We start from the raw sequence: 24,437 nt of genomic DNA, 5'->3' as shown, positions 1-24,437 counted from the left end.
CTGTGCAGTCCTGGAGGCCTCAGGGCTGGCTGCTCTCCTGCTTCTTGTGAAGGCACCCAGGCCGACAGGGGGCCGGTGGGTGAGCATAGGCCCGGATCCCGTACCCCAGCTCCCCACTGCTCCCCTCCTTCCCAGCCCCAAGCGCACACATCTCACATGCCACCACCAAGGTGCCAGTTAGCCCCGTGACAGCACCGATGCGTGGGGAGCCTTTCGGGGGGCTGCACAGGCACTGCTGCCCCGGAGGCCTCAGGGAGCGTCTGCGATCGCCAGTGCCCACCCGCACACTGAGAGGGAGGGTGATAACAGGGCAGAGCCCAGACCAGGGCCAGGCTGTGAGTGTGGGGAGGGGGTGCAGAGTGGGGTGCGGGGCTGGGGACTAGGGAGACGGGAGGGTGGGACCAGGAAGAGTGGGCGCCTGTTTAGGGCAGGGGGAAGACGGGATGGCTTCAGGGGGCTGGGACTTGCCCTGTGCCACGCTGGCTTTCAGTGATGGCAGAAGCTGTGTTTCCCAGCAGGCGCTCCTGCTGATGCCCTTTAGGCCACACAGCCTGTCAGGAATGGACCTGTGGGCTCACCACTCCTGGCCCAGCATGGCCCTCAAGCAGGGAGGGGCAGCTGCAGCCCAGAGGGGAGGCACCCCTGGGCTCTTGGGGGTTGGGGCCACAGGGTCCTGGTATGTCTTTTCTTGGGGGGTCCTGGCCCAGGGGGTGGGTGGGACACTGCCTGCCTACAAGGAGCAGCTCAGGCCTGGTGGCCAAGACCCCTACCCATCACATCCTTTTCCCGCTGCCCCCCATCCCAACCCCCTCCCACCTCTCCATTCTTCCGTCTTACCCCGTCCCCTGCCCATCGAACCCCACTCCTGTCTCCCTCTCCCATCCTGCCTCCTGGCCCCTCTCCTATGGCTTCAGGGCAGGGGGGGGAGCCTGGGCCTGGTGGTCACGAGGGGAGAAGCTGTGGGGTCGGGCTCGGTCCCCTGTGGCTGTGTGGCCCCGTTGCCACCCCCCTCACCCCAAATGGAGGTGACCCCAGGACTGTGTCGGGAGTGCCCCGTTCACTGGGTCATGGGGCCCTCGGCCGGCCTCACCTGCTGTGCCTTTCCCAGGCCCCTGCTAGGAAGGGCTGCAGGTAGACACAGCCTCCAAAGCCCTCTTTTCGGGGCTCCCTGGGGGGTGGGGGGAGGCAGTGGTGGCCCCAGTGCTGCAGGGCCCTCAGGAGCCAGGTGGGGCCCTGGCCTCTGCCTGTCCAGCAGGGGCGGCAGGGGACCCGAAGGCCTCGAGCCTCGTCTCTCTGCTGACGCCCTTCCTCAGCCAGCCTGAGGTCCTGGCCCATTACCCCCTTGGCTGGCCCAGTCTGGTGGGCTGCCCTCTCCTGCCCAGTCTGTGCTGCTCCCTGCTCGGCTCCATCGTGCTCCCCTTCCCCATGTATCTCTCCCTCTGAGACGGTCGTGTTGCTGGCAGTTTACTCCTGCAGAGTGTCCTCACCCCACTGCCCCTGGATCCCCACTGCATGGTCACGACCCCTCCGGCAGGGGGCAACTGCGAGCAGGGAGGTAGGTGCCTGTGAGAGCAGGGCCAGGGCCTGGGGGTTACCCTGGGGTGCAGCCCCCAAGTGTGCAAACCAGCAAGCAAGAAGGGGCGAGGACAGCTGCCCACTCGACAGCTCCTGGGCTGAGGTGGTGCTGCTGGGAGAGGAGCTATGGTGGACAGGGGTCCCCGCCCCGGACTGCACCCAGCCTGCTTCTGGGAGGAGGGCTAGTCCTCTTGGCCCTGAGGCCCCACCCCGTGCCCTGCATGCTCAGCCTCCTGCCCTTGGTGAGTGTGGAGCTGTCCTACCCATTGCTCCTGGGTCTGCACAAGCTGCCCACCACTCACCCCTCACCTCAGAGACAGCATAGCTTTTCACCATGCACACTCAGTTTGCCTTGTCCCACTCTCAGGGCGCCCCTGCCCTGTCCCGTCCTTAGGTGGCGTTAACTTGAACCCCTAGAGAGCCGGGATCTGAGCCTGTTTATCCACTTGTCCTTGAACACGTGCAGCTTCCCCGCTCCTGAGCCATCCTAGTCGTGCAGCATGGGGAGGTGCAGCTGCGCCTTTGCACGGCCCTCCCAGGGGTGCCCCCTTTTTCCTGCTGACCCTGCGCCCTGTGGGGTAGTGCTGGGGCAAGCAAGGAAGCCCCCCGCCTTGGGGGTGCTGGCTGTGGTGTAAGCCTCGGGCTTTCACATGTCCCACTTCCTCAGTCCACTTCCTTTGTGGGTCTGACTCTAGTGACCTGCTCAGAAAGGGCCTCCTCCCGGCAGTACTGGGGGTCGTAGCCGGTCTTCCATGAGGCATTGATGTCTGAAGTCCATGTCTTGGCACTGCCTTCCCGCGAGCAGGGTGCCTGCCACCCGCTGACATGCGACAGCCCCAAGCTGTGCAGGGCCCGTGTGCGCGTGGGCTGTCTGGAACTCTCTGCCAGCGCACGGACGTCTGTCTGTGGCCAGGCCATGGGGGTTGGATGGGCTTTTCGCACTCTGACCGATGTGCAGAGACCTCACCTTCAGCAGCGCTGGCTGCCTCCTGGCGTTGCCGGTGGGGACGCTCGGGCGTCTGCGCACAGCTGTTCCGTGTGTGTCCCTGGGCGGTGCCGGTGGGGGCACGCGGACCTCTGCGCACAGCTGTTCCGTGTGCGCCCCTGGCGGTGCCTGTGGGGACGCTCGGGCCTTTGCGCGCAGCTGTTCCGTGTGTATCCCTGGGCGGTGCCGGTGGGGGCATGCGGGCCTCTGCGCACAGCTGTTCCGTGTGCGCCCCTGGCGGTGCCTGTGGGGACGCTCGGGCCTCTGCGCACAGCTGTTCCGTGTGTGTCCCTGGGCGGTGCCGGTGGGGGCACTCAGGTCTCTGCGCACAGCTGTTCCGTGTGTGTCCCTGGGCGGTGCCGGTGGGGGCGCTCGGGCCTTTGCGCGCAGCTGTTCCATGCACTCCTGGGTGGGCGGCTGCCTTTGCCTCATGCGGTGTGCCTCTCTGTGCCCAGCGCGGTCGACAGCTGACCCACCCAGCCCTGCAGGGGCCTCGGGCGCCCCTGTCCCGCTACGCCTGCCCCTGCGCGGCCCGGGAAAGCGCCAGCTTCCAGGCGTGGGCACACCGTCCTGTCAGGGTCACGGGGCCCTGCGCTGACACCCCAGGTGGAGGGGGTCACCCTGCCCCACTCTCCATCCTACCCTAGCCCAGCGGCTGGAGGGGAGGCTGCTGCACGTGTCCTGTGTGGGTTCTGTAGCTGCCTGTGGCCAGGGCCTCTTTTTTTTCTTTTTTTCTTTTGTTGATAAACAACATACAAACCAAACATTCCATACATGGTGTACAATCAGTGGCTCACAATGTCATCACATAGTTGTATATTCATCATCATGATCAGTTTTTAGAACATATGCATCATTCCAGAAAAAGAAAAAAGAAGAAACTCATACATACCATACCCCTTATCCCTCCCTCTCCTTGACTACTCGTCTTTCCATGTACCCAATACATTTTAGCCTTTGTTTCCCTTGTTTTTTTCTATACCCCTTACCACTCCCTTCCATTGATCACTAGCATTTCAGTCTACTATATTTATTTTAACATTTTTCCCCCATTACTTATTTATTTTTAATCCATATATATTTTGCTCATCTGCCCATACCATAGATAAAAGGAGCATTAGACACAAGGTTTTCACAATCACACAGTCACATTGCGAAAGCTATATCATTGTACAATCGTCTTCAACAAACATGGCTACTGGAACACAGCTCTACATTTTCAGGCAGTTCCTGCCAGCCTCTCCACTACATCTTGGATAACAAGGTGATATCCAGGATAACCTCTCGACTCTGTTTGGAATCTCTCAGCCACTGACACTTTATTTTGTCTCATTTCTCTCTTCCCCCTTTTGGGGGAGAAGGTTTTCTCAATCCCTTGATGCTGAGTCTCAGCTCATTCTAGGATTTCTGTCCCATGTTGCCAGGAAGGTCCACACCCCTGGGAGTCATGTCCCACATAGACGGGGGGAGGGTGGTGAGTTTCCTTGTCGTATTGGCTGAGAGAGAGGCCACATCTGAGTAACAAAAGAGGTTCTCTGGGGGTGATTCTTGGGCCCAATTTCAAGTAGACTTAGCCTGTCCTTTGCGGGGATAAGTTTCATAGGAACAAACCCAAAGACTGAGGACTTGGCCTGTTGATTTGCTTGTCCCCACTGCTTGTGAGAATATCAGGAATTCTCCAAATGAGGAAGTTGGATTTTCCCCCTTTCTAACCATTCCCTCAAGGGGACTTAGCAAATACTTCTTTATTCAGTGTTCAGATCCCTCTGGGGGTTATCAGGGCATCACACTGGACATTTCCTAATATAACTTACATGGACAGGTTAATTAAACACCATAAGTATGTGGAATCTTGAATAGGACATGAGATTTTGGAAGTTTGTCCAGCGTGGGGCCATTTTTTATTTTCCGGTTGCTGTGAGGAGTAACGACTCCTGCCGCAGAGAGGGGACAGGTGGTGGGGAGCTGTGCCTGACCCCGAGGCAGTGGCCTGCCATCCCCGCCGACCCCACCCATGTGGTCCGGTTTGCCCCAGAAGCCGTAAGCAGCCCCGCGGGGCTGAGTTCCTGCCATGCCGTGGCTCCTGGGGCACCTGGGCTTGCCTTCCTTCCTAGAAGTGTGAAGTCTGAGAGGAGCAGCAAAGTCCTCTCTGGCCTCCCACCCGCCCCCCAGGCCCAGCTCCTCCTGCAGGACATGACACGGCACATGTACCCATGCTCCCGCCGTGTCGTTCTCCCGCCGGCCCGTTGGAGCTGGCCGAAAAGCCGGCCTGCGGGTCAGCGCGGGCAGCCACTGCCCCGAGCCCGCCTCCAGGGCTCACGGCTCCACCTGCCAGGCAGGCTGCGACCAGGAGCACGGTGGGCCTGGTGGGCACGGTGGGCAGCCTCCTCCCAGCCCAGCTCTTCTGGCCCTCTTCCCTGGCCAGTGTGCTCCTGGGCCACCCCGCCCTGGCCCGAAGGCTGTTGGAGGTGGGACGGGTGGCTGGGCGGGACAGCCCCAGAGTTGCCCCTGCAGACAGGCCCGCCCTGCCTGAGCAGGCAGCTCCCCCACACCCCCGGCTGCTGGTCCAGAGGGAGGTGCAGGGCTTCGCACCCCACCCCTCCCAGCCGGCCGGCCCCAGAGCCCCCAGCTCCTGAGGAGTGGTCGGCAGTCCCTGGTCCCCACACACCATGGTGTGCAGGCCTGTGTGTGTGCCCACCGCGCATGTGAGGTGCTGGGAGGTCTTTCCCTCCGATCCCCTTGTGGTGCAGAGCCTGCCCAGGCATGCTGGCTTGTGTCCGGACCCTCTTGCCCCTCCTGGGCCCCTCACCCTGCTCTCTCTTGCAGGCCTCTGTGGGCTCTGAGAAGCTGTTTGCCCCGGCAGCCGACAGAGGTAAGCAGGGCCCTGTCCCATCCCTGCTCTTCACACACGGCCGCGCTTTCCTCTGTTGTCTTGGTGACAGAGACCCGCTGCTGGTCCCCAAGGGGAGGGGGAGGCAGGGCGAGTGGGCAGGGGTGAGGGTGGGTGGGCATGCATGGGGAACGTGTGCCCAGGCAAGCATGGCTGGGTGTGGGTGGGCGTGGGCAGCCGTGCATGGCTGGGTGAGCCTCCCGCTGCACACGGTGTCGGGCAGTGGCAACGATCCATGTCCCCGGCCCCTCCTGGCTCAGAGCACCCAGGGTCTTGCCATGCTGGGCTGAGCGCAGAGCTCATGTGGCCCCTGCATTCAGATGGAGCTGGTTGGAGGGGGCTCCAGAGGGGCAGGTATGGCCTTGATTCTCCCAAGGAACAAGTAAGTCAGTGTTGCACTGCAGGCCTCTGTGTGTCCGGCTCTCGGGGCTCCTGCCCCGAGGTCCAGCGAGGAGAGCCCAGCTCCATAGGGAAGCCTTGGGCTTCCTACTTTCTGACCTTCGGCTGAAACGGGCCTCCATGGGGCAGGTTCAGGCCTGAATGGGACAGTGTGTCAGGCATGCACTGAGAGCTGGGGCCACAGCTGCCTTTGTGTGCCTTTGAGGCAGGAAGCCCGAGTTCCATGTGAGAGCATCAGAGTAGCCCTAATCCCCACAGCTGAGCTGGGCTGGTCACTGCGGGCAGGTGGGAGCTGCTGGCAGCCCTGGGGCAGGGTCCAGGGAAAGGGAGTTGAGTTGCCCTGATGCCAGCAGGGTTGGGGTGAACCCCACTGGGGAGATATCCCTCCTCTCCCTCCTTCCATTCTGCCAGAGCCCTGGGGTGTCCTCACGCCTCCAGTCCGCCTTGGTTCTCTCAGGAGGGGTCAGGGGCGGGGGGCAGATGAGCCGTGTCCTCAGATGTTCCCCTCTGCAGGCAGCGGAGGCATGAGGCCCTTTTCCTCCTCTGTGGTCCTACACTGCCCTTCACTTTGGAAGCCCCTGGCGTTGCTGGCCCACCACCCCCTGGACCCCTGGCTTCTCACGGGCCTGCCTACCATGGCCCTCAGATGCTGGAGACTCACCTCTTGCTAGAGAGCATGAAGCTGGGGCTTGTGCCCAGCCGGGAGACTGTCAGCTGCTGCTTGGGGAGGAGGGCGGTGGGTGATTCCTTGGGGCAGGGGCAGACCTGCCATTGCAAGTGGGGCTCAGCCCAGCTCCCAGCCTCCTCTATTAGGGTCATTCATTGCTTTTTTGGACGAGGGCTGGTGGGTGCACGCAGGAGGGGCACCTGGTCAGAGAAGCTGACGCAGAAAGAGGAGACAGATCCATTCTCTAAGTGGGGAGGAGTGGTGACTACAGAGGAGGGGGTGGAGAGCACAGAGGAGGAGTGAGGAACACAGAGGAGGGGTGGGGAGCACAGGAGGGCGTGGAGGAGCACAGAAGAGGAAAGGAGGGCAGGGGAGGGGTTGGGGAACGGCAGGGGGTCAGCATTCCTGAACCATGGAGATGGGGGTGGTCAGCCAGCCAAGGCGGGTGGAGCCTGCCCCAGGATAAGAGTTGGAGCTGGAATAGATGTTGGTGGGGACAGGGCACAACTCCCTGGACAAAGAGGACAGATGGGGCCTGGGGTGCACCCAGGGGTGCGGTCACCATTGCCCAGCCCCCGTTGTTAGCCTTCTGTTACTTTGTTCTGGCCTGCAGATAGATGGGACGTCCGGGCTGCATGGGTGCTCCTTCGCGCCCACTGGGGCAGACAGGCACCTGGGGGCATGAGGAGGGGATGGGGCAGGGCAGGGCCAGGGGCAGCTGGACAGCCAGGCTGGGATGAGAAGATGTGTCAGCTGGACAGTTTACAAGGTTCCCAGCACGCGCGCAGGCTGGAGCATTTTTACAGTAAATGCAGGTGGGGGGTGGTTGTCAGCTGCCCTTGCCACCTGTCCAGGACCGCGTGAGGCGTTAGTGGGCCAGAAGGACGTGGGCAGGCTGGGCGGCACGGGGGCACTGTGGAAGCTTTCCGTCAGGAGGGCCGCGGGTGCTGGTGAGGCCCTTGGGGGGCTCACACCTCTGAGCCCCAGCTGAGCCGCCGTGCCCCAGCAAACATGGGTGGGAGTGGGTGACGTGGGCTGAGAGGACAGGGGCAGGGGCCCAGGATGGGGGACGCCTAAGGGTGCAGCGTGGGGTGCACCGTCCCCATGCCCGCCCTGCCACGCCCTCTCTCCACAGGCCCCACGCAGGGCGACGGGTGGGAGGCCGCGGCCCCGGCTGTGCCCAGGGTCTCGGGGCTGGAGCGGAGCAGCGAGCTGAGCACTGAGCCGCCCTTCCTGCTGGCCACCCCCGCCGCTGCTGGTGCGCCCTCCTCGGGGCCCCTGCCAGGTGCCCGGGCCAGCACCCTGGTGAAGAAGGAAGTCCCTGCCCTGCCCCGCCTCACCCCGCAGCCTCTGCTGCTGCCCACGCCCCCCCAGCCCCGCGCCCCGCTCCCGACCCACGGGCCGCTCTCCCTGGGCGCCTTTCCGGGCCACAGCCAGGCCACCCCCAACGGCCTGCACAGCCTCAGGTAGGACACGGGGGGCCGGGGGGGGCAGTGGGGGTCCTCAGGAGCCAGGGGCCCCTGCGGGGGACCACGGGAGCTGGGGAGGGGGGTCACGGGAGCCTGGGGCACCCGCGGGGCAGGCTGCGTGCACCCGGCCCCCCGCATGTGTAGCAGTGGCGCCGGCCAGGCCCCTTGAAGCACGTGTCCTTGTCGCCCCACAGGTCGTGCCCCACCCTGGCCCTGCCCGGCCCCAGCCTCTCTACCTCGCACCTGGCGCTCCGGTCACAGGCGCAGCACCAGCACCACGCGGCGGCCATGTTCGCCACGCCCCCGGCACTGCCCCCACCCCCCGCGCTCTCTGCTAACGGCCTGGTCCTCCCAGGACACCCAGCGGGTAGGTCCCCGGGCTCCACGGTCACCCCGAGCCACACCCATGCGGGCCCTGCCCCGGGCATCGCTCCCGGTGCCCAGGTCCTGCCGTCAGCCGCTCTTCTCCAGAACAGGCGGGCAGTGAGGGGGGACCCGGGCAGCTCCCCGGAGACTGGCCGGCAGGCCCAGCCACCCGCTAGCTGCTCGGGAGCCTGGCCTTGGGCTCCCCACGCATGTTCATGCAGTGGGCCCGGCCTGCCGAAGGGTGTGGGGCGCATCCGTCCCGGCCCCCGGGTTCTCTGCACCTTCCCGTGCCCCCATTTCACAACCCCAGGGTCGTGCCCCAGCTCTGTGGCTGGGGGTGCAGGGCCCCTCTTTCCCCTCGGCTCCGCTGGCACAGCCTTAGGCTCGGCGGGCCCCCAGTCTGGGTGACAGGGCGGGCCCCCTGCTGCAGCCACCCCTTCCCCAGACCCCCGGTGGTCAGGCGGGGCGGGCAGGGCGGCTCACCATGTTCTCTCTTCCTTTAGATGCCAGCCTGTTGGTCTCATTCCACCAACCAATCATGTATTGCCAGCCTCATGCGGGGATTCTGATTGGTACTTGGCCACAGGCCCCCCTCTTACCTGCACCCCCGAGTCCTCCCGTGGCCAGCGGCCCCCACGGCTTGGCCTGCCGAAACCGGGAGTGCCAGGTGACTATCCGCCTCGCCCCGCCAGGAGCCCGCGGCCGACGTGCCTCTCCGTCTCTCTCTCTTTTCTCTCGTAGATCACCAGCTGCTCAGGCAAGAGCTGAACACGCGTTTTCTGGTCCAGAGCGCAGAGCGGCCCGCGGCCTCCCCGGGCCCAGGGGCTCGGCTGCGGGCGGAGTTCCATCAGCACCAACACACACACCAGCACACACACCAGCACACGCACCAGCACACACACACATTCGCCCCCTTCCCCGCGGGGCTGCCCCCAACGCCGCTCGTGCCGCCCGCCGCACCCCCGCCGGTGCGTAGGCCCCGGGCCTCGCGGGGGGCAGGGGCGGGGGGCGCAGGCTGCAGCGGGCCCAGGCGGGCAGGCAGGCACACGCACACGCTCGCACGCACGCATCAGGCCGGCCGCAGGGTGCAGTGGGCGGGGCTTCCCTGTAGCATGGGCAGGCGCCTCAGTGTCTCTCTGCAGGGGGACGCCAGGGCCGAGGCCAGGCCCAGGTGGGTCCGAGGGGTCCAGAGGGACCCTGGACCGCCCCCCAGGTCCCCGGGCCTCCGAGGCCACGTCCTACAAGCCCAGTGGCCTTGTTGGGTGGAGTCGCCTCCACTCCTGCCTGGACTTGGCTGCCCGCTGGCAGCCCCTGGGCTCTGCGCCCACCTCTTACCGTGTCCACGGCCTCCGCCCTCCCTCAGCCACTGCCGAGCTCCCTCTTGGCAAGACAGGCCCCTTCCCCGCTCCACAGTGGCACTGTGCGGGAACCTGTGTGTCAGGGTCAGGGCTCAGGGCCGTGGGGACGGCGGGCTGCGGCCACGGCGGCGTCCCGAGCTCGGCTTGGCCTGGCTGGCAGGGGCAGCCCAGCCTGGGCCCAGCGGAGCGCAGCGGCTGAGCTTGGGGAGGCCTCACTCGCCGTCTCTTCTCTTCCAGTTTGACAAGTATGCCCCCAAGCTGGACAGCCCCTACTTCCGCCATTCCAGCGTGAGTGTGAGCCGTGGCCACGTGCTCGGCCTGCAGCAAGGGCCTGGCCGCCCTGAGCACAGGGTGTGGATGGGAGGAACCGGGCCTCCCCAGCCCTGCCCATGGCTGCGTGCAGCCCTCTGGCAGGGAGTGCCGTGGAGGGGAGAGTGATGCAGCCCCCTACCCGGCAGGGGTGCCTGGGCCTGGGACCCCATGGGCAGGGACAGCCAGTCCTCTCGGAAGGGGCGCAGCCTCCTCATCCCACACTCCTGAGACGCACATCTCCCCTTCTCTTGCAGTTCTTCCCATCCTACCCTCCTGCCGTGCCCGGCATGCCCACCCTGCTCCCACACCCAGGCCCCTTCGGGTCCCTGCAGGGTGCATTCCAGCCCAAGGTACCAGCTGCCCCCAGCAGGGGCGGGCTCGGCTCTGGGGGGCCTGCGCAGACCTGGGGTTAGCGTGTCCTGGGGTGGGGGACAGGTGGGCTGGAAGCACCCCACCGAGAGCAGCAGCAAAGTGGTCCCAATGGAGTGCCCCTGGCTGGGACCCCTGCCTCGGCGCCGGCCTCCCAGCAGCAGGTGGGCCCGGGTCCGTCCCTCCATGTCCATGGGCCGTGGAGCAGCCTGAGGACCGTCCTCTGAGCGACTTTAAACCTCGTGTCGTCTCGTCCCTCCTTGGTCAGGGACACTGCTGGGGATGGGGACGGGGCCCAGGCGGGAGCCTCCATCCATCCTGCAGGACACCCAGGGCGTGCCCCTCGGTGAGCCGCCACTCAACCCTGGGCCTGTGCTCTGACCCACTCAAGGGTGGCTGCGTGGAGTGGCCAGCAATGACCTGGCCCTGGATACAGGACTCTGGCCGCCACAGTGGCCCAGGGTCTCTGGAGCTTCAGCTCAGGCTGGGAAGCCGGCGAGAGCCGGGAAGACGCCCCATCCCGCAGGCAGGCAGTCAGGTCCCTGAGGCACCAGGCACTGTGCCCTGGGCTCACTGGACCAGCGACACTGGGCGCCGAGGGCACAGAGCTCCCTGGCAGTGGGTGGGCTTAAACGTGTGGCTCCCACGCTCCCGGGTAGGGCCTCAGCGCCCACTGTCCTCACGTACCCTGGCTCTCCCGGCGGTCTCAGGATGGAGGCCCCTCCTGAGGCATTTCACCATAAAGAACTTCTCGCAGGGTCCTGTTTTCATTGGGCTCACGGCACAGGAAAGGACCGAGGCCCTCAGAAGAAGCAAGACATGCAGCTGGGGCAACAGGGGTGGGCCCCGGGGGCCTGATCTCCAGGTGTGGCCCCCATGGCTTTTCCCTGGAGAGAAGGAGCCCGAAGAGCTGGGTTGCCGTGGTGGGGAAGCCCAGTGTGTCCACCTTTGCTGCCGCCAGAATCCTCTTTTCCACTGGGCCCCTTTGTGTGCTCAGCCTCAGGCCCTGGCTCTCCCTGTTCCCCTCGGCTGCTCGCCACCATGGCACAGAGGCCTCCTGGCGAGGGCAGGCCCTGCTTGGCACCCGCACCTGCTGGGGAGTCGGCACTGAGTCCCTTCCCCTGCAGTGGGGCGTGGTGGTCCCGGTGAGAGGGGCCGGGCTGCCCCTGGCGGCACGTGGGCCCTGCGGGAGGGTGGAGCTGGGCTCTCTGTGTTGTGGGTTCTGCACACTCACCCCCCTTGCCCACCCCCTAGACGTCAAACCCAATCGAGGTGACGGGCCGGACCAGCGCCGTGCACACCTTTCTCCAGAAAGCTGCCAGGGTAGGTGTGCATGGCCCACCTGTGCCTCCAGCAGCCTGTCCTGTCCTTTCCCGGGAGGTGGAGACATTGGCCTTGTGGGCCTGTGGGGGCAGCAGAAGGGGCCTTGGCAGTGTCCACCTCCCACCCTCATCCCCTCCCCTGCGCTCGGCCACCTGCAGGTAGCCGTGACACCTCCTCTCCCATGTGTGCCCACAGGTGTCAGACCCGTTCCGAACAGCAGCCAGGGTAAGTGTGTCTGTTGTCTGAGCATGTCTCGTTGGGAAGGAGAAAATGCACAGGTGGGGCGGGGCTGGGGTCCCTGGGTGTGTCCCCTCTCCCCTGGGGCACCTGACAGTGGGGTCGGGAAGGGCAGAGGCTGAGGGCACTCCCTGAGCACGGTTTCCTCGTGGCAGAAACCAGGGAGGTGGTGTGCGGTGCACGTGCAGATAGCGTGGCAGATCCACCGCCACCAGCAGAAGACCCAGGTGAGGCGGCCACCCTCACGCGCAGGGGCTGGGGGCTCCGCAGGCTAAGGGGCAGCTGGGCGTGCAGGGTGCGGTGGGCAGAGGCAGCGGGGGCCGGGCAAGGGGCTTGCGCACTGGGCTTCTTCAGCCCACTGGAAGCCATGGGGGCTGAAGTGGGGAGAGCACGAAGCAGGGGCCGGGGAGAGGACCCCTGTTGGGTGTGTGCGTGTGCAGGTGGGCCCTGGAGGGCACAGGGGTGGGTCGGGCCCCTCGGCTCAGAGCAGCGCGGGGCTGCGCACACAGGGCAAGGGCGGGGTGACCAGGCTGCAGTGACACAGGGACGTGTCCACAGTGGGACTCCCGCCCAGTGCGGCCGCCAGGGCTGCCCGTGGAGTCCCTGCCCACTCCAGGGCAGCCCTGGGTTCTAGTTTGCTAGCTGTCAATGCAGTATACCAGAAATGGAAGGTTTTGAAATAGGGGAATGTAGTAAGTTGCAAGTTTGCAGTTCTAAGGCCGAGAAAATGTTCCAGTTACAACAAGTCTATAGAAATGTCTAATCTAAGGCATCCAGGGAAAGATACCTCGGTTCAGGAAGGCCAGTGAAGTTCAGGGTTTCTCTCTCAAGTGAGAAGGCACATGGTGAACACAGTCAGGGCTTCTCTCTTATCTGGAAGGGCACATGGCGAACACGGCGTCATCTGCTAGCTTTCTCTCCTGGCTTCCTGTTTCATGAAGCTCCCCGAGAGGTGTTTTCCTTCTTCATCTCCAAAGGTCACTGGCTGGTGGACTCTGCTTCTTGTGGCTGTTGTTCCGCTCTGCTCTCTCAGAATCTTCTGCTTTCTCCAAAATGTTTCCTCTCTTATAGGATTCCAGTAAAGTAATCAAGACCCACCTGGAACGGGTGGAGACATATTGTCACCTAATCTAATGTAACAACCACCCTTGATTAAATCACATCTCCAGGGAGATGATCTAATTAGTTTCAAGCATTCAATACTAAATAGGGATTAGAAGAAATGGCCCCCTTTACAAAGTGGAATTAGGATTAAAACATGGCTTTTCTAGGGACCATACATTCTTTCAAACAGTACACCCTGGGTCCCAGGAGTGAGACGCTGGGGCTGGCTGTACATGTACTCCTCAGCATATACCCCTCCCCTGGGCACACCCGCTCCCCCGGGCACACCCACTGTCCACGCAGACACCTGCTCCCCCGGGCACACCCACTGTCCACGCAGACACCTGCTCCCCATGGCACACACACTGTCCACGCACACACCCGCTCCCCAAGGCACACCTCCCCAAGGCACACTTGCTCTCCAGGGCACACCCACTGTCCACGCACACACCCGCTCCCCAGGGCACACCTCCCCAAGGCACACTTGCTCCCCAGGGCACACCTGCTCCCCCATGCGCATCTATCCCCAGGGCACAGGTGCTTTTGGCTCTCACCCTCCTGGCACTGTGGCATGGCACCCCACCATGCCTGTACCTCCCCTGTAGGGGGTGTCCCAGGGTTGTGACCCGCCTTGTCCCTTTCAGCAGATGCAGCTGGACCCCCACAAGCTCGAGGTGGGCACCAAGTTGGACCTGTTTGGCCGGCCCCCTGCACCGGGCGTGTTGGCCGGATTCCACTGCCCACAGGAGCTCGCCCGGCCCCTCTTCTCTAGCACTGGTAAGCTGGGTCAGCCCCAGTGGTCCCTGCTGGGGGCTCTGGAGCATGGGTGTTCTAGTTTGCTAGCTGCCGGAATGCAGTATACCAGAAACAGGATAGCTTTTAAAGAAGGGAATTCATTAAGTTGCTAGTTACAGTTCTAAGGCCATGAAAGTGTCCCAATTACAAGTCTATAGAAATGTCCAACCTCAGGCATCCATGGAAAGATACCTTGGTTCAAGAAGACCAGCGACGTTCAGGGTTCCTCTCTCCACTATAAGGGCACATGGCGAACATGGCGTCATCTGCTGGCTTCTCTCCAGGCCTCTTATTTCATGAAGCTCCCCCACCGGGGCTGCTGGACACTTAGGAAGCCACATTCGGTGTCCTCGCCTGAGCCTCAGGCCTTGGAGCTTTGAAGAATGCTGGTTGCTGCCCCTGGCCCCATCCTGGAGATTCTCTCTGGGGAAGTGTGCTGAGCCAAGGCCGGCTTCTTCTCCCTTTCTCGCTCCCCTCCTCCAGGAGAGGTGGAGATTTTCTCTGAGCGGCAAGAAACTGCCTGAGAGCCCCAGCCACACGCCATCAGCCCCCCAACCCCCCCAGGCTCAGGGATTTACTCAGAGAACACCCCGGATACACAGCTATGACGCCCTCAAGCCAAAGGACCCAAAGTGAAAATCACAGAGTGGGTGGACATGAGGGCCAGTGCAGGGCAGGGGAGGCCCGTGTAGGCAGCGCCCCCAGCACGCGCTTGGACCCCGGCACCCAGGGCTGTAGCGGGCGTTCAGGCAGGTGCGTCCAGTGCAACCCACAGCTCCTGGCCCCAGGATGGCAAGGGGGCAGCACAGACCCAGCGATTTGCTTGGGCAGTCGAGGGGTGGGGGTGGGGACCTAGCCTGGGGCCAGGGACCTAGCCTGGGGTCAGGTAAGTGCCTGTCCACCCCCTGCACCCTGTCCTGTCCCCCTGCCCCAATCTGCTCCCCACACCTGTCCACTTCTTGCTCCCTGCAGTTGGCATCCACTGCCCACTGTGCTCTGGCTGGAGCCCTGTACCCCCGCAGCCTGGTCTCCAATGGCTGCCCTCCATGGCCACCATGTCTTGATGTCCATGCTGAGTGCTGGATGCTGGGGACTGGCCTCACAGGCATCGTGGCTTTTCCAGCCCCAGCCCATTGCCCTGACCACCGGCCCGCCCCCAGCCTGCGCAGCAGGTCATTGGCCAGCTGAGCCCCTTAGAAATCAGGGGTCCTGCCCCTGGCCAGAACGCCACCATGGCACCTGGCATGAGGTCACCTGACGCCTGCCCGGTTGGACCCTTTGGGGACCGAGCTGAGCCTGAGCCACCCCCACCCCCACTCTAGAGTCCTGCCTCCTCCCCCAACCCCTGCAGCCCCTCCCAGCCAGGCAGGGCCCTGGAGCTCAGCCCACCCTCTCCTGCTCGGACCTCTTCTGCTTGGTCCTGTCCTGCTCAGTCGGGCTGCCTTGCATGCTCTGGCCCCTGCCCAGCTTCACAGTCCCAACAGCTGCTGCGCTTTTTGCTCTTCCCCGTGAATTTTAAATGTACGTGTCGGTCCCACCCAGCACACTGCCGGGGCTTACTGGGATTGGCGGCATCCACGCCTTTGGGTGTCTCCCTGGGAACATGGTGCTTCCCTTCTTTTCTTTGGGTCCCTGTGTTATAAGTGTCCCCGCAAGCGGGCTGTTTTGTGTTGGTTCTGGGTTTGGCGCTTTCAGTTTTCACTTCCTGATGGGCTGTTGCTAGGAAACAGACATGCACACCGGTTTTGAGTGTTCATTTCTCTGTTCCATGTCGACTCTCTGCCTTCGTGATCTGGCTGCATCATTACTTATTAGCACAAGTGATTTGCCTGTAAATTGGTGTGTGTTTCTGTGGCTTTTGCACAGCATTGTCTGCATGCAGGTGCAGAGGACTCCGCTTCTTTATTTCCAGCCACGGCACTGTCCTTCCTTCTCCGCTTCGCCGGCCGGGGCCTGCGTCGGTGGCGGGATCTGAGAGCCCCTTCCGGCTCCTTCTGCTCCTGCTGTGATCCCGAGTTCAGCCCTCGGTGCTGCACTCTAAATGCTTCTTCTGCATCTCTTGAGTTGACCGTACTGCTCTTCTCCGTTAACCTCTTAATGTATTTGTCTTCACAAACTGACATTCTAATGTTAAAAACCAATCTGGAAAAAAAAATCATGCATTCCTGGGAGAAAAGCGACTTGGTCTTGATGCGTAGGCTGTACTTCTGGAGTCCCTTTGCCAGTGTTTTGTCCCCGACCCCCTCCCCGAGGGAGCCAGGCCTGTCGCTGCGCAGTCTGTGTGCAGCTGGGTCAGGAGGGGTATGTTTGCCTCCGTAAACTGGTTGGGGAATTTTCTAAGGATTTTCCTAACACTGAAATCATAAAGTCAGAACCCACATTTTAATTTTCCTGGCCCATGTTAAACAATGCTCTTTTTTCTTTTTTGGTATGAGGCTGTTTGCATTTTCTGTTTCTTCCTAGGCCCACTTGATTACTTGAATGTTTTTATTTGGAGGTGGGAGCCACAGGGCCCCTGCCCATACTGGAATGTTTTTGGTAATTACTTGATTTCATGCAGCGCTCCAATTTTATTAACACCAGTCCGGGCATGTCTCCGCTCACAGGCGACACGTCTAGGCCCCCAGGAACTCCGAGTCATGTCAGCAGCGTCTTCTCTCTTTTTCTCCCCCTCCACTCTTGTCAGAGATTTGTCTGATTCTATTACCATTCCAGAAGAAACAGCTTCTGACCTGGTGGTCCCCTCGCGCCTTCTCCTTTGTCTCTGCTCTGCTGTCCATGCGGGCTGAGCTCTTTAACCCCCACCTGCTGGCTTGCCCCTTGTCTGGCCGGAGCACTGTTCTCCTCAGCCCACAGCTCAAACTGTTTTCTAATTTCCATTTTGATTTCTCTGCCATGTGAGTTGTTTAAAAGTATGGTTTTAAATTTCCAGTTGGGAGCTTCAAGAAGATTGGAAGTTGAGAGTGTCTGCCCAGCCAGCTGCAGCAGGGCACTTGTGCACAGCGGATGTGGCACCGTGGGGAGGGGCTCCCCTGCGGGGAGTAACTGACAGGAGCCCCTGCTGGCCCATACAGACCCTGCCATCGGGAGGGAAGGGGGGTGTGCCCCGAGGGACACAGCTCCCTGCATTCCGCCTGTGCCCACGGTCGGGGGTGGGAGGTAATCTGCGTCAGCACACGTGGTCAGCAGTGCAGAGCTACCAGCCCATTTACAGCTTCAGGAACAGCTTGACCCAGGCCTTGTGCCGTGGCCTCTGCTGCAGCTCTCCCTGCGGCTTGGCTCTCTGCTCCCGGCGGCTCTGTTGTGACCAGCACCTCCCTCCCTGTTCCCACCTGAGTTTCTGAGACAGCACCATACCTGGGGAAAGGGGCTCCCTTCCCAGCACTCTTAAGTTCTGCTTCTTACTTGGATGAATAAGCCTAGCCACATGCTTCCCCCAGCATCAGGGCAAAGACCCAGGAGGAAAGTGGATACCCTCTCCCCTCCCCAAAGAAGGCACTGCAGGCTGCCCAGATCCAAGGCTGCAGTCATGGGGGAGCACAAGAAACCTCCCCTCTTGGGCCCCCTGTCATCTGTACCCCACCCCACCAGGTGCCGCCCATCCTGCCACCCACCCATTCGGACCCTCAGCCCATCACAGCAGCTTCCTGCCCACCAGTCACCTGGCAGGTAGGTGCCTGCCCCCAAGGTCACTGCAGTCCTGCCACCTTCCTGGGCAGACCTCGTGCTGGGAGGAAAGCAGTGGGTGGGGAGAAGACCCCTGTGTCAGCAGCTGGCAGGGGGTTGGGGCATGGTGAGGGATAAGAGGGGGCCGGCCACCCTTGGGCCCTGAGACCCCAGATGCCCTTGCAGACTCTTTCAGCAGATCGAGCACCTTTGGGGCCCTTGGGAACCTGGGGAGCAACGCCTTCGGGGGCCTGGGCAGCCATGCGCTGAGTAAGTGATTTTTTTACCCCCCCCACCGTGTGCACAGCTCCTCTCCCCTCCACACATGTGCACAGCCCCCCCGTGTGCACAGCTCCTCTCCCCTCCACACATGTGCACAGCCCCCCCATGTGCACAGCTCCTCTCCCCTCCACACACATGTGCACAACCCTCCCCAAACTGCCTGTGCATGTCACCCACCCCCCTCACCCCCCCGCCAAAGACCACCCCAGCCTGTTGTGCTGCAGTTCTGGGAGCTCCAGGCCTGTGTCCCAGGTGCCCAGACCTTCACAGTGTGTGCCTGAGTTCCGGCCAGTGAACCAGGGGACCCTGGGGGGCCAACCAAAGAGCGCGGGCTGGCCTCATGCCCCCCACCTCTGCCTCTGCAGCTCCAGCTGGCAGCATCTTCACCCCCAAGGAGGCTGCCGCGCTGCACGGCCTGCCCAGCCCCCACGAGACCTGGGCGCGGCTCCACAGGGCTCCGCCCTCGTTCCCTACGCCACCACCATGGCCCAAGCCTGTGGACGTGGAGCGCATCTCTGCCCTCACCAACCACGACCTGGAGCCGGACAAGGGCAAGGAGGAGCAAGAGTGGTGAGTGGGGCCGGCCTAGGATCTGGACCTGTGCCCCAGGGCTGTGCTGAGCCCTGGGGCAGGAGGAAGGGGGCCCGACTGCACCAGCAGGGCTGGGGAAGGCCGGGAGAAAAAGTAGGACCCCCATTCCCCAGCACCTCCCCCCACCCCCACCCCAGCACAGGAGCCACAGGCCGAGCAGCACGCGCCAAAGCACCGTGGCAGGGGCCAGCAGGGGTGGGTGGGTTAGACCCACGGGCAGGGCCGGCCATGCGGAGGGTCTGGATGGGTTCCCACACGCCGTGGCTCAGGGCTGTCTGAGCAGGGGAGGGAGGCTGTCTGATGCACAGTGCCTTCCCTGGCTGCTGGGGGGAGGCTGGACCCCAGGGGGGCAAAAGAGGCATCTGAGCCCAGGGGAAACGGTGAGGCCTTGAGGCAGTGCAGCCCCTGAATCAGGCAGTGCTCCCTTAATAAGCTTGTTGGGGGCACCTCCTTGGACCTGGCCATGCACTGAGCCCCACACACCTCTGGGCTGGACGCTCGGGCCTGCATCTGCCAGTCCCCGGGGCCTGCAGGTCCTCCAGGGAGTCCTGGCGCGTTGTGTGGGTAGGAGGGCGGGCAGCCAAGAGCAGGGGTCCCCCCACCCGCTACCTCCCAGGGGGCTGTTCTGCTTAGGGATGGGTGCAGGGGCCCCACTTGTCTATTTTGGGGGAGTGCTGGCATTTGCATGTCTGTATGAAACTGGACACATTTAAAACGACAAAAACAGGGCCCCAAAATAAATGAAGCAGACAATGACAATTGAAGGGCGAAACAGTTGTGCCTTGACAGTTGGTGATGTAGTGCCCCCGCTGCGGTGATGGATGGAGCATCTACACAAGAGCAGTGAGGAAGCGGGGGGCCCTCTCTGGCCACCAGACCTCACAGCCACCTCCACACCCTGTGTCAGGAGCAGGGCTCACCCCACTCAGGCGTGCGGGACTGCACCACAGGACACACCTGTGAGAGCACAGGAGAAGCTTGGCACACTTACAAATACTGAATTCACGCAAAGTCACTCCGACTTCAGTGAAATCAATACTAGAAACAAAACTTGAACATTTACAAATCTGTGGAAAATAAACAGTGTATTTTAACCAGTGGATTAAAGAAAAAAGTACAAGGGAAATCAGAAAGTACTTAAAGACGAATAAAAATGAACACAGCATTCCAAAACTTAGAGGATGCAGTGAACACAGCCCTCAGAGGGAAATTTACAGCTGTGAATGCCTGTACTCAAAAGCAGAAAATATCAAATTAACAACCTAGCGTCACATCTTGAACTAGGAAAAGAAGAGCAAAAGAATTCCACAGTTCTCAGAAGGAAGGAAATGAGATTAGAGCAGAGATAAATAAAATAAAGAATAGAAACACAGTTGAGAATAAAACAGAAAGTTGGTCTTTGAAAAAAATCAATAAAAATAATAAACCAGGGCAGGCCACGGTGGCTCAGCAGGCAGAGTTGTCACCTGCCATACCGGAGACCTGGGTTCGATTCCTGGTGCCTGCCCATGCAAACAAACAAACAAAAAACTAGCTGAACTGGCAAAGGAAAAACGACAGATAACTAAAATCAGATAAAAATTGTGATGCCACTTCTGCTGTTTCCAAAGCGGGCTGTAAGAGAGCACTGCACGCAGCTGTGTCGGCAGATTAGATGAGCCGGATGAAGTGGGGAAGATTCTAATGAAGCACGTGGATTACCTGAACTGTTCCAAGGAGAAGTAAGAATACTGAGCACGTTCATAGCAGTACAGAGACTGACTCGATACTCAGAAACTTCCCACCAAAGAGAGGTCCCGGCGAGGGCCCTGCCGAACGTAGGCAGGGCGAAAGGAGCGAGCACCCGCCATGTCCTGCGGGCGCAGAGAATGCAAGAGGAGGGACGCCTCCTCAACCCGCGAGTCCCCCCTGCACCCAGGGGGGCCTTCTGGGTCACATGTCCTGAGACCATCCTGTCTGGGAGGGAAAAGGCCAGAGCAGAGCCTGTGAGGCTGGACACCCAGGACAGCCCAGGGGGAGCACAGCTGTGTCTGTGAGATCTCCCCCCCCACACCAGCAGAGTGGGGTCCAGGAGGAGACACCCCCCACCCCACAAAGTTCCTGCAGGTGGGGTCTCCAGGGACCCCTGCGCGCCCACCATGGCACTGCTCCGAAGTTTGTTTCTCAGTTTTTAAGGGGGCAGGCGGGGGCGGGCCTTCACCCGTGTTGACCGCAACTCTGCTAGCAACTCCGCAGGACAGGGGGGTGCTAAAGGGACCCCTGCCCGCAGCACATGCCAGCAGCTTCTTGGGGACCTCCGGAGGGACCTGGCACCCGGTGACGTGTCCGTGTCTTGTCCACCCCCAGGGACGTCCTGGAGAAGACGCGCCTGCTGAGCCGGGCCTCGCCGGCGTCCGACCCCCCCGGGGCCCCCCCCCAGCAGCAGCCTCCTGCCCCGCGGTGGCCACAGCGAGCCGCCCCCTGCCGAGCCCAGGGTCAAGGAGAGCCCCTCGCCGGCCAGGGACCCTGGCGGGGAGCGGCGGCCGCAGGAGAACGGCGCCAAGGCAGCCCTGGGAGACAGCCTGCGCCTGGCCGGTCTGCTGGGCCGCGAACCCGCGCGGCCGCCGCTCCAGGGCGACTTGAAGGTCAAGGAGGAGCGCGGGGAGGACGGCGAGCCCCCGCTGCCCGCGGCCGTCGAGCCCCCGGGGTGCGGCCCGGATCGGCCCCGCGCACTCCCGCTCGGCCTGGGGCCCTCTGCGGGTCGCGAGCACCTGGGCGCGCCGCCGGGCTTCGTGTGGGACCCCGTGCATGACACCTACTGCGGCCTGGAGCTGCCCCGGCGCGCCAGCCCCGCAGCCCCGCCGCCCGCTGCGCCCCCCGCCGCCCGCCGCCAGCCCCCCGAGCGCGTCTACCGCGACCGCGAGCCGCACGACCACAGCCCCGAGCGCCTGCGGGGGCCGCGCCGCGACGAACTGGAGCGCGCCCGCGCCCCGCACCTGGGCGCCGCGTCGCACCTGCCCCCCGCGGGGCCCGCGCCCGATGGCCCCGCGCTCCTTCCCGCGCTCGGCGCCCCGCACTGCCCGCGCCTCGGGCCTGCGGCCGCCGCGCCACACCCGGGACTGCTGGTCAGGACCCCACCCGGCCCCGCCGCAATGGGCGCGCCACCCCCCCTGGTGGCCGCGGGCGGGTCCCCCACGCCCCCCCGGCCGCCGCCGCACAGGACTCCGCCTCTCGGGCCCAGCGACGCGCGCGACTTCTCCCCCTCGCGCAAGCCCCCTGAGGTGGAGGCGCGGTAGCGGGCAAGCCCACTGCCCCTGCCAGGTGCACGGCTGGAGACGGCGGTGCGCGCAGCTTACAGAGCTCACATGCGGCCCGTAAATCCTGGGGCCCCGGGAAGGTAACAGTCACTTCTCTGGAGGCCATCTCTTGTTTTCTGAGCCTGAGAAGAGGTTATTGGAGAAAAATTTCAAGTTTGTACATTGTTTTCCCAAAGGCGATAGGCATTTTTAATGGATTTGTATTTTTTTTATTTTATTTTGTGCTCTTTATATCTTTCAAAGAAACAACCAAAAAAAAAAAAAAAAAGCTTTTGCTTTTTGGTCTTTAGTTGAATTCGGAGTTGAAGGCCTCTGCTCCCACAGCCCCAGGGTTTCTCTGTCTTATTTATGGACGAAAAAAAAACGGTCATTTTGTCCAACTGCACTGTGAGGCCCCTCAGGCCCTCCCCCGGCCGCCCTCGGTACTTGGAACCCAAGTTATAGAAATCTATTGAAATGGCTAATAATAATGTACATAGCTTTGTGTTTTTGCCTTATTCTATTATGCAGACGTGTAAGAGGATTTTTTTTCAGTCCATTTTAAAAACAAGAAGAACTACAGAGGAGACAAGTGTAAATAACCTATTAATATAAACACAGTGTTAAATTCCTAACATAGTAGACTTTATAAAAACGGTTTCTAGAAACCTCTCTGGTTATTTGTTTAACATGGTCACAGAAAACCCACTCGCTGCCAGTTGGAAAAACTCAAAAGTTTAACTGCAGCAGCTATACTTCAACTATGCAAGCCCCAAGGCCTCAGGTCCCGGGCCTGCGGGCACAGCCCCCTTCGCCGGGGACAGAGCGCCTGGACAGGCTCGTGGCCACCCCCGCCCAGTGCAGCAAGAGCGGCTTCGTTGCCCCTTGTGCTTGCTGTGCAGTGTTCTCCTTGGGCTCTGTGCACCGGGCAGGTAGGATTTTACAAGTACAGGAGTCCAACGGGTGACGACAGAAAGTCGCCTTTTGTATATTTTCTCCCCCACGTGAAGCCACCGGCAGATGTTTGCTCAGTGTCCACCCACCCTTGAGCTCCTCAGCCCGTTTCCTTTCGGTATCCGGTTGTGCGTGCACGGCCCGGGCCCCCCCCGCCTGCGCCGTTCTCTGGCGTCCATGGGCCTGTCTCTGCGGGGCATGGAGCCGGGTTCGCCACTGGCAGCTGCTTGCCCTGTTCCTCTGTCTCTTAACCCCGTTCTGCACTGTGGACTTGGGTTTCTTTAAACCTCCTGTTCCCATGTCAATCAGTGAAGACAAATACAGCCTTGATGTTGGTGGAAAAGGTGGTTGAGTGTTCTGTGTGGCGGGGAGGGTGGGCGAGGTGCCACCCCTGCAGGGCCTGCCCCGCCCCATCCCACCCCACCCCTCCCGCTGTACCCCATCCCGCCCTGGCCCCCCTGCCCCCCTGGCCACCCTACCCTTGCCCCTCACGGCCCAGCCTCTGGGCAGTGCTCCCTGCGGAACATGCTCCTCCAGCCTTTGTGCAGTGGCCTTTCTGGTCCTAGGTCCTAGGCTCACGTCACCCAGGACCCTTTCCTCGGTCTCGACGCTTAAGCAGTGGCCGCCTGGGCCGTGTCCCCCTCCCTGCTTGGTTTTCTTGTGGCGCTGTCACCACCTGCACACTCGAGGGCAGTAGCCAGAGAGCCAAGCTGCCTGCCCATTAGGGCCAAGCCCAAGGGGCCCACTGCCCTCGCTGCGCCCAACCCCATCCACCACGCTGAGGCTGGACTGCCCTGGGAGTCCTGGGAGAGGGCAGCCATGGGAGCGAGGCCAGTAGGCGTTTAGGCCTGACCACGGCCCTAGAGTTCCTGTGACGGGGTGTGTCGGGGGACGCACCGCCCCATGCCCACAGGTCACGGTCCAGGCACCTGTAGCCACCGGCTTCTCCGCAAGAGTTTCTTGTGACTCACCTCAGCCAGGTCTCTGCCCGAGCTGCAGGGCAGGTGTCGGAATGCCTCCGTGCCTTCCCGTCGCACTGTCGCGGCCACAGTCCCAGTGGAACTTCAGGAGCGGCCCTGTCGCCACCGTGTTCCTGTGGAGTGGGTGCCGCAGCGCCTGTGACGGGGAGGGTGCCTGATCCTGCTGTGGTGGAGAGCCTGCCCAGCCCCCTGCCCCTGGCCTCCTTGCCCTGGGAGACCCCTACCCCAGGCCACCCCCCCCCCCGCCCCAGCTCCCACCTTCCCTGAGGCCCCTCTGCCCCCTGCCCTGCCTCTCTGCCCTGGACCTCCCTCTGTCCCAGACACTCCTAAAAGCCCCCAACATAGCCGGGACCTTTGCAGAGCAGTGTGGGGCGATGAAGAGAAGCAGAGGGCAGCACAGGCCCCACCAGCCATCCAGGGCTCTGGGAACCACCTAGGAGATAAATCTGGGGAGGGTGGCGGGCAATTTGGGGTCCACCATTGACCAAGACCACTCAGGAGCCCAGGGTACTGTGTGGAGTCAGAAACCAGAGGGCGTGGTTGGCTGCACCTCAGGGGAGGGCCCATGTCCTGTCGGGCAGTGCCCCCAGAGGGACTCCCAGCACCCATGCTGTGGAGTCATCCCCAAGGCCAGCAAGTGCCCTGAGCAGCCTCCCGAAGGCACCATTCCTGTAGTGGGGGCTCTGCCTGCCATCCACGTGGGCACAGCCCGTGGGGAGCACCGTGCAGTGGAGCACAGCATGTCCACGTGGGCACAGCCCGCAGAAGCACTGTGCAGTGGAGCATGGCACGTCCACATGGACACAGCCTGCAGGGAGCACCATGCAGTGGAGCACGGCT

General features: G+C 62.5%; 1 protein-coding gene across 1 annotated transcript in view; it reads left to right on the top strand.

The window, feature by feature from the left end:
- The window catches only part of FBRSL1 (fibrosin like 1), a 74,789-nt gene extending 51,829 nt beyond the window's left edge, over positions 1 to 22,960 (top strand). Inside the window, 15 exon segments of the mRNA XM_077159518.1 lie at positions 5,387 to 5,432; positions 7,652 to 7,982; positions 8,180 to 8,352; positions 8,855 to 8,923; positions 9,093 to 9,319; positions 9,947 to 9,997; positions 11,645 to 11,713; positions 11,909 to 11,938; positions 12,106 to 12,177; positions 13,702 to 13,831; positions 17,441 to 17,518; positions 17,702 to 17,785; positions 18,163 to 18,367; positions 20,735 to 20,789; positions 20,791 to 22,960. Coding sequence (XP_077015633.1) covers positions 5,387 to 5,432; positions 7,652 to 7,982; positions 8,180 to 8,352; positions 8,855 to 8,923; positions 9,093 to 9,319; positions 9,947 to 9,997; positions 11,645 to 11,713; positions 11,909 to 11,938; positions 12,106 to 12,177; positions 13,702 to 13,831; positions 17,441 to 17,518; positions 17,702 to 17,785; positions 18,163 to 18,367; positions 20,735 to 20,789; positions 20,791 to 21,663 — 2,493 coding nt within the window. The 3' untranslated portion in view covers positions 21,664 to 22,960.
- The last annotated feature ends 1,477 nt before the right edge of the window (positions 22,961 to 24,437 follow it).

Source organism: Tamandua tetradactyla, chromosome 5 (assembly GCF_023851605.1).
Source record: "Tamandua tetradactyla isolate mTamTet1 chromosome 5, mTamTet1.pri, whole genome shotgun sequence".
Classification (NCBI taxonomy): domain Eukaryota; kingdom Metazoa; phylum Chordata; class Mammalia; order Pilosa; family Myrmecophagidae; genus Tamandua; species Tamandua tetradactyla.
Note: the sequence above shows the minus strand (reverse complement) of the source record. Positions and strands in the feature narration are given on the sequence as shown.